The 10,107-nt window shown below is 35.6% G+C and overlaps 1 protein-coding gene across 1 annotated transcript; it reads right to left on the reverse strand.

The window, feature by feature from the left end:
* Positions 1-8,077: 8,077 nt before the first annotated feature.
* LOC138384425 (olfactory receptor 4A5-like) lies at positions 8,078-8,992 on the reverse strand. The gene has a single exon (XM_069469929.1). The coding sequence runs from the start codon at positions 8,990-8,992 to the stop codon at positions 8,078-8,080; it is 915 nt and encodes a 304-aa protein (XP_069326030.1).
* Between the last annotated feature and the right edge of the window lie 1,115 nt (positions 8,993-10,107).

Consider the following 10,107-nt stretch of genomic DNA (forward strand, 5'->3'; position numbering starts at 1 on the left):
TAGCTGGTACTCTAAATCTTGGAGAGATAGGTAATGTTAGTTCTGTAGTTTTATGTTGAGGTAGAAGCTATTGATGAAGGTCTACGTCTGTGTCAGATGTAGCCACAGTGATCTTTTGACAATTAACTCAATCCTTAATTTTAGTCTAATTTCAATTTAGTAGCTTTTCTACAGAAAGAAACTGTTCTTTTCCAACACAGGACCAGCACCTAAGAACTTCCTTTGTTATTTCCTTAAGTATGGTTGTCATTGGCTCCATTGCTTATCTTTATCTCATCATATATTTAGTTATTAAATATTGGATCTCCTATGTAATAAGGTCTTTAGATAAAGAGTCACATAAATACCTATCTGAATCAGCTAAATATTTTTATCCACTAAAATTGACAGTTTTTAAGTTACATAATAAATGGATTGAATCCAGGAAGTCCAAATATCCTATGTATTGTATCTGAGATTTAAAGAGCAGATATAAGCACTATGCCTCTTTTATTGGTAAGAGCTAAAAGATGCACAAATATATTTTAAGTCTGAAGAACTATCTTATGTGATCAAAGTTACTATGGATTAAATTATTACTCCAAGAGGAAGAACTAATATATGCATAAGGCATCATTCTCTATGTCCCTTCCAGCTGAATTCAGAGAACTACTACTGTTTTCTGCTTATGAGGCAAAGGTTTTTGCTAGAAGAGATGATGTCCACAACCTAAAATCTGAATTTATTTACTCCAGTAAAGAATACATGGAAAATATTAACTGATGTAGGTGTTGCCTGAAAATATGCCATAGTCCACAGTAATTCTGTATAATCAATGTCTATAGCCAACCTAGAAAGTCAAATACTGATGTAGCAAAAATGTTTTATTTTACCCCAAATCTCCACAGTAAGAATGACCAGTGGAGCTGGAAAAACGTAATATGCATAAGCTTGAAAGCAGTTTAAAAATGAGCAAGTCACAAAGGGTCTGTAGAATCAATATTTTGAAGGGAAGCCAGAGAGCTAGACTCTGCATATGGGGTCTCTTTTCTCTAAAAGTATGGGGTAATTCTAAAAGCCAAAAATGAAAGCCTGAAAAGCTGGGAGGACCTTTCTGTAAATGCTTTACCCTGAGGGACAAGTAAAATTCAAGGTGTATCAAGGAGAAGAGTCCTTTTTGAACAGCCAGGCATTCATCTGAGACCATTTGAAGGCTTTACTCTTGGAGTAGGGGAGAATAGATCATAGAGTGGTCCTCAAAGAAAATCAAGCCCAGCTTGTTTCAACTAATTTATTGATTGAATTAATGTTATATGGAATCTTGACGTCTGCAATCCTAGTTGTCTGCAGAAACACAGGAAATGCTCTCTTGAATAAGAAAATATCGTAAAAAGTCTTGAGACGTCTGACAGCTTTTAACATATAAAGTCTAGCACTTAAAAATAACAAAGTATAGGAGAAGACAAGGCCTGATTGAAAGGTAAGAGCAATAAAAACAGACATAGATGATTGATTGATAGGAAAAAAAACAAGCATATTAAAATAAGCTTAGTATGTACAAAAAATTAATATATAAGACAGATAAATTAGAAAACTATAATAAAATATATAACAACAGAAATTAAAAATGTAATGATTGGATTTAACAGAATATCAGAAACTGATAAGTAGAGAATTAGTAAATTAGAAGGAAGATTAGAAAAAAATATGCAGATCAATGTTGACAGCAATAAAGTAAATGCAGAAAATAGTATAAAAAAGGTATACAGCACACAATGTAAAACTCTCACATACATTTAATGTAATTACAATTCCAGAAAGAGAAGAGAAAGAGAATAGGGTAGCCAAAATATTTGAAAAGATACAGCTGAAAATTTTCTAAAACTATTGAAAGACTTTAAGCTATAAATTCATAGGGTGTTAAAAGTTTCATAAAGAAAAATTTTTGAAAAGAATAATTTTAAAAGGATAAATAGAAAGGGTAAAGCATAATGCGACCAAAAGCGAAAGAAAGACTATTTAGGACATAGCGCATTCAAGAAAATAACAGTAAGACTGACAACCTATTTCTTAAAAAGAAGTGGTGAAAACCAGAAGATGAAGGAAATAGATCTTCGTGGCGCTAATGGAAAATGTATGTGCATATAGAACTAAGTGTAAATTTTAAAATCTTATAGAAACTTACACAAAATGCAGAGATTATTCTGACCAAATGAAAAGAAAACTTATAGATTTTATAACCAGCCAAATACTTTATAGACCTCTGAAGACTGATCTTCAGGAAAAAAGGAAAAAGTTCTGAAGTGGTACAAAGGAAATGCAGGCAAGAATGAAGACTACGATAAAGAGAAAATAAGGGAATAAGTAAAATTGAATATTAATGCTAGGCATTATTTCTAAATGTAAAACAAATAGAAAGATGGTGAATCCAAATCCAAATATATGATTATTTTTATTTCAAAAAATTTATAGAGTATAAGTATTTTTGTTACATGGGTGAATTGAATCATGCTAAAGTCAGGGCTTTCAGTGTACCTGTCACCAGTATAGTGTACATTGTACCTGATAGGGAGCTTTTTATTCCTTCCCCCTTCTTAGTTTTCAATGTCCTTTACCCCACTTTATGACCATGTATATCTCCTGTTTAGTTCTCACTGATACGTGAGAATATGTGGTATTTGTTTTTTCAGTCCTGAGACACTTCATGTAGGTAATGGTCTCCAGTTCCACCCAAGTTTCTGTCGAAGACATTATTCCATTCCTTTTTATAGCTGAATAGTATTCCATGGTATGGATATGCCACATTTTCTTTATCCACTTCTGTTTGTTCCATATCTTTGCAATTGTGGATTGTGCTGTAATAAACATTTGAGCACAGGTGTCTTTTTCACAAAATGATTTCTATTTCTTGGATATATACCCAGTAATTGGATTGCTGGATTGAATGGGAGGTCTACTTTTATTAATAGTTCTCTGAGGAATCTCCATACTGCTTTCACAGTGGCCATACTAGTTTACATTATCATCAACAGCATATAAGTGTTCCCATTTCACTGCATCCATGCCAGCGTCTATTGTTTTCTAACTTTTTACTAATTACATCTTTTAAGATCACAGCAGAATAAAAGTAATAATGAACCCTAACAGAAACTCTCAATCCTACTCAAAGTCATGGAAGCTAACCAATCTTCTCCTGAACGATTATTCTATAAAGGAAGAAATCAAGATGGACATCAAAAGTTTCTTTGAATTAAACGACAATGGAGACACAACTTATCAAAATCTATGGGACACAGCTAAAGCAGTCCTGAGAGGAAAATTCATATCCATAAATGCCTATATCAAAAAGACAGAAAACTTACAAATAGACAACCTAATAAATAGACTCAAAGAGCTGGAGAAAGAAGAACAGACTGACACCAAACCCAGCAGAAGGCGAGAAATTACTAAGATCAAATCAGAATTAAATGAAAAGGACAACAAAAAAACCATAAGGGAAATTAATAAAACAAAAAGTTGGTTCTTTGAAAAGATAAATAAAATAGATACACCTCTGGCTAGACTAACCAAGAGCAGAAAAGAAAAATCTCTAATAACCTCCATTAGGAACATGAAAGGAGAAATCACAACTGATGCCACAGAGATACACGGTATCATCTATGAATTCTACAAGAATCTTTATGCACACAAACTGGAAAATGTGGAGGAAATGGACAAATTTTTAGAAACACATAGCCTTTCCAGGCTCAACCAGGAAGAAATAGAATTCCTGAATAGACCAATATCAAGAACTGTAATTGAAACAGCAATAAAAAAACCTTCCCAAAAAGAAAAGCCTTGGTTCAGATGGGTTCACACCCGAATTTTATCACACACACAAAGAAGAACTGATGCCCATCCTACATAAACTATTCTCCATTATCGAGAAGGATGGAATTCTCCCCAACACGTTTTACCAAGCCAACATAATATTGATACCAAAACCAGGAAAGGATGCAACAAAAAAAGAGAACTACAGACCAATTTATCTTATGAATATAGATGCAAAAATTCTCAATAAAATCCTAGCAAATCGAATCCAAGTGCTTATCAAAAAAATAATCCATCATGACCAAGTGGGCTTCATCCCAGAGATGCAGGAGTGATTCAACATACGTAAATCTATAAATGTAATTCACCACGTAAATAGAAGAAAAAATAAAAACCATATGATCCTCTCAATAGATGCAGAAAAAGCATTTGACAAAATTCAACACCCTTTTATGATAAGAATGCTTAACAAAATAGGCATAGATGGAACCTACCTAAAAATGATACAAGCCATATAGGACAAACCCACAGCCAACATCATATTGAATGGGCAAAAAATCGATTGAAAGCATTCCCACTTAGAACTGGAACCAGACAAGGCTGCCCACTGTCCCCATTACTTTTCAAAATAGTATTGGAAGTCCTTGCGAGAGCTATCAGGCAAGAGAGCAGAATCAAAGGAGTCCAAATAGGGAAAGAAGAGATCAAACTCTCACTCTTTGCTGATGATATGATGTTATATCTAGAAAACCCCAAGGATTCAACCAAGAGACTCCTGGAATTGATTAACGAATACAGCAAAGTCTCAGGTTACAAAATCAATACACACAAATCAGAGGCATTCATATATGCCGATAACAGTCAATCAGAGAACCAAATTAAAGACTCAATACCCTTCAAAATAGCAACAAAGAAAATAAAATATCTAAGAATATATTTAACTAAAGAGGTAAAGGACCTCTATAGGGAAAACTATGAAACACTGAGGAAGGAAATAGCAGAACTTGTAAATAGGTGGAAAACCATACCATGCTCATGGATCGGAAGAATCAACATTGTTAAAATGTCTATACTACCCAAAGTGATCTACAGATTCAGTGCAATCCCTATTAAATTACCAACATCATTTTTCACAGATATAGAAAAAATAATTATACACTTTGTATGGAATCAGAGAAGACCCCGTATAGCAAAAGCAATTTTAAGCAATAAAAACAAAATGGGAGATATTAATTTGTCAGACTTCAAACTATACTACAAGGCTGTGGTTCTTAAAACTGCCTGGTATTGGCACGAGTGCAGGGACACAGACCAGTGGAACAGAACAGAAAATCCAATATAAAACCATCCTTATATAGACATCTAATCTTTGACAAAGCAGACAAAAACATACTCTGGGGACAAGAATCCCTCTTCAATAAATGGTGCTGGGAAAATTGCATAGCCACATGTAGAAGACTGAAACAGGACCCACAGCTTTCACCTCTCACAAAAATCAAATCATGGTGGATAACAGACTTAAACCTTAGGTGTGAAACAATTAGAATTCTAGAAGGAAATGTAGGAAAGACTCTTACAGACATTGGCCTAGGCAAAGAATTTATGAAGAAGACCCCTAAGACAACCACAGCAACAACAAAAATAAATGAATGGGACCTGATTAAATTAAAAAGCTTCTGCACAGCCAAAGAAACAGTCACGAGAATAAACAGACCACCTACAGAATGGGAAAAAATTTTCGCATACTACACATCAGATAAAGGACTGATAACAAGAATCTATTTAGAACTCAGGAAAATCAGCAAGAAAAAAATCAAACAACCCTATCAAGAAGTGGGCAAATGACATGAATAGAAATTTTTCAAAAGAAGATATAAGAATGGCTAACAAACATACGAAAAAATGCTCAACATCCCTAATCATCAGAGAAATGCAAATCAAAACCACAATGAGATATCACTTAACCCCAGTTAAAATGGCCTTTATCAAAAAGTCCCAAAACAACACATGTTGGTGTGGATGTGGAGAGACAGGAACACTCATACACTGCTGGTGGGACTGTAAACTAGTGCAACCCCTGTGGAAAGCATTATGGAGATACCTTAAACAGATTCAAATAGACCTACCATTCGATCCAGCAATCCCATTATTGGGCATCTACCGAAAGGAACGTAAGTCATTCTATGACAAAGACACCTGTATCCGAATGTTTATAGCAGCACAATTCACAATTGCAAAGATGTGGAAACCTCCCAAATGCCCATCAATTCATGATTGGATTAGTAAATTGTGTTATATGTATACCATGGAGCATTACTCAGCTATAAGAAATAACAGTGATATGACATCTCTTTGGTTCTCCTGGAGAGAGTTGGAACCTATTATATTAAGTGAAGTATCCCAAGAATGGAAAAACAAGCATCACATGTACTCACCAGAATATTGGTTTCCCTGATCATCACCTAAATTCACATCTGGGAATGATACCAATTGGATATCAGACTGAGTTGGGGGGTGGGGAGAGGGGATGGGTGTATGCCTACATGATGAGTGCGTTGCGCACTGTCTGGGGAATGGTCACGCTTGAAGGTGCTGACTCGGGGGGCGGGTGCGAGGAGGGGATGGGTGTACTACATGATGAGTGCAATGTGCACTGTCTGGGGAATGGACACGCCTGGAGCCCTGACTTGGGGGGATAGGCGGTACATGGGCAACATATGTAACCTGAACTTTTGTAACCCCCATAATAAGCTGAAATAAAAAAAATAATTACAATGATTAACTTTATTTTAAAAAATAAATGAGTAAATTTCACCTGTTTACATAGAACAGAACTCAATAGTAAAAGCCTTACCAAAAAATCTTAAATAAGGGGCTAAACATGGTAAAAATAAAATAGTAGAATAAACTACATAAACCCTTACCAAAAGAACAGTTTCTCTTCTAATATCAGGCAAAAATAGAATGCAAGACAGGATTAAAAACTTGATTGTCCTAAAAAAAGAAACAGACAAATCAGCAATAATACAAGAATAGTTTTATCTCAACTCTCAGTTAAGGCAAGACTATACATCCAAAAACATTCATAAAGACATTTAAGATTTAAACAACACCATTCACAAACATCACCTACTGATACAGGAGAAGAATGCACCTAGCAGCTGTAAAATACACATTCTTCTCAAGTGCACATGGAACGTTTTTCAAAATCAATCAAATGGTGTTCCATAAAGCAATTCTCAACAAATTTCAAAAATTAATAATCGTAAAGTATGTCTCTGAACATGAAGAATATAAACTAGAAAATAAAAACCTAAAATTAGCCAGATAATTTCTGTGTGTTTGAACATTAAGCAAGTAATTTCTATAGAACCCACTGGCAAAATAAATATCAATGGAAATTAGAAAATATTTTAAGCTTAATGGTAAGGATATAACGTATTAAAGCTTGTAAAAGTCAGCCAAAATCATACTGGCATTTATAAATTGAAACTAACATTTAGGGAATCACATTGCTTATGCAAACTAACACATATTCTTTACCAATATCTTCAGCATCATGAAGACAAAATAAGAAGCTTTACTGACGAATAGCAAAAATGCACGATACCTAGTGGGAAAATTCACAAAAATAAACCAAAGTGAAGTATCTATATTGTAATTGAGAACTAGAATATGTTTTCTTCACCGTCCACATTCCAGCCAATAAAATTGTCCACTGATAGTTTCTCTCAACACAATATATTATCTGTCAACCAAATGTCCTGAATTAGAAATGGATAGACACTGACCTGTTGATACAGAAGTAATCTTAAGACAAAGGAATAGAAAAGCTACAGAAAGCTTCTTTACTGAGAGAATAATGAACATTAAAACATAAAATCCACTGTTTTGGGCCTAGAAATTTGTTCTAAGTATTAGCCAAATTGCTTTCTCATGAATGTGAGTGATAGTAAATTTTTAAAAACAGCTTGTTGTTCTCCTTTGAAAAGAATAAACCACTTTCTTCTAGGTCCCATTTCAATATAAAGTAAGAAAAGTAAAATTACAAGGTGAGCTTAGTTTTATTTTTACATCTGTGCCTTTTATTTATCCTGCAGAATTTTTCCATTTGATTCTAATCTGAAAAGATAATTTATTCCACTTTTCTGATGATGTTGTATAAATAAAGAGAAGCATTCCTAGTGAATGCATTGAATTGAATACATAACCCTTGGTTAGAATTTGCTGTCTGTTGCCTTAGAACTGGTAATACACATGTTCACTGTAGAAGGCATTCATATACCATCTATAAATTTTTACACCACAGTTTTTCCATTGCATTTTTCATCTCTGAATTTCTCAAGGTGTATATTAAAGGATTCAACATGGGAGTGATAACTGTGTAAAATATGGTTATGAGTTTATCACTAGGAAAGTTGGAGACAGGTCTAACATACATGAAAATACAGGGAACAAAAAAGAAGACAACCACGGTGATGTGGGAACTGCAGGTAGACAGGGCTTTACGCCTCCCTTCCTGACTGTAACTTTTAAGGGACCTTAGAATGACTCCATAGGAGATGAGTAGAAGGATAAAGACGACCGTGCAGATGGCTCCACCATTGGCAACCACAGTCAGACCTATAAAGTAGGTGTCAGTGCACGCAAGTTGCAATAACGGGTACATGTCACAGGCGAAGTGGTCGATGACATTGGGGCCACAGAACGGGAGACTGTACACAGAGACAATTTGGACCACAGAGTGCAGAAAACCTCCAACCCAGGCCAACACCAACAGAAAGATGCAAACTCGTCCATTCATGATGGTCAAATAGTGCAAAGGCTTACAGATGGCCACGTAGCGATCATAGGCCATTGCCACCAGAAGGAAGACCTCAGCTCCACCAAACAAGTGTTCTATAAGGAGCTGGCCCATGCATGCTGGGAAAGAAATCGTCTTTTTATCACAGAGTAGGTCCACAAGCAATTTGGGTGAAATGGCAGTGGAATAGGCAGCATCCATGAGTGACAGGGAGGCCAGGAAGAAGTACATTGGGGAGCCCAAGGAGGGGCTGCTGGTAACAGTCACCACGATGAGCAGGTTGCCCACCATCGTCACAACGTATGTGAGTAAAAACATGACAAATAATGCTTTTTGCACATCAGGATCCTGAGTGAGGCCCAGGAGGACAAATTCTGTCACATTGTTACTCTCCCCCATTTACTCTTCTATAAGGCTTGTATCAGAGCTGAGAGCTCAGGAGAACAGGACCTGTAATGACATTGTGACAGGACTATGAACACACCCACGATGTCATGGAGCACATCTTCATCATCACACCTTCAACAGTGGTTTACGCACTATGAACATTTACTAAATAGCTACTGAGTTCCTCTTCTAAAGATCACACTGGACCTTCCTTTAACGACTGCATTTTCCTCAGATGATTCTGTTTTGGTCCTACAAGTAAAAGTTTCTATCTCTAAGTTTTAGTGGATATTCTATAGAGAAGAATAAAGGCCCATCAATATTCATAGAGTTATTAACTTCTTATGTAATATAAGTTACTTCTTGGCTCAGACATCAGCTGTGAAGAACAGGGAAAGGGTTCTGGCTCTCAAGAAACTTACTCTCTGGTGGTGACAATAAACTCTAAATAAATAAATTGGCGTACAATCAGTCCTTTGAATTTGTGGCAGTTGTGGTATCTTTACAATATGATCTGTGTGGCACCAAACAGAAACCTCTTCTGAAATGTTTCACTCGATACTGTCGCAATCCACTGTCATAACTTCAATACCTCGTGCCTTAAGGATATTCTGTCTTCATGAATCTCTCATTAGATATCAAGAAAATGGACTTTGAACTGTACTGAATAACTACAAAATTATTTAGGACATTGTTTTTTGGTGTGACTCGAATTGTGTGTTTTTTAAGAAGCTATAATTCTCTCCATTTCCTCATTACCTATAGTACAATTCCTATCAGACTCACATACACTCTCCTGATTTTCAGCAATTAATTTTGAAGCAAACTGAACTAACTCATGGCTATCACCAACCACCACAGTAACGGCTGGTAGTTTTTTCAAAATTCTTGGGGTGAGTTAGGTAGTGAGGGCGGAAAAAATAGACACTGAAAAGAGAGGTAAAAATCAGTGGGACAGGGGTTTATTTTTAGTACAGTTTAGGCACTGAGAGTGCTCAAAAATAGAACTTCAGTGTCCAGAGTCTAAAAAGAAGCAACTTAATGTAAGAAGACATGGGTTTGAGACATTTTCTAAACGTAATCACAAGCCTGTCTCGGTTTGCCCCTTGGTAAATAATAGATTGAAC

The sequence above is a fragment of the Eulemur rufifrons genome, chromosome 6, assembly GCF_041146395.1.
Source record: "Eulemur rufifrons isolate Redbay chromosome 6, OSU_ERuf_1, whole genome shotgun sequence".
NCBI lineage: Eukaryota > Metazoa > Chordata > Mammalia > Primates > Lemuridae > Eulemur > Eulemur rufifrons.

Coding starts and splice junctions, on each gene's coding strand:
- LOC138384425 (XM_069469929.1), bottom strand. CDS start 8,992: ATGGGGGAGAGTAACAATGTGACAGAATTTGTCCTCCTGGGCCTCACT.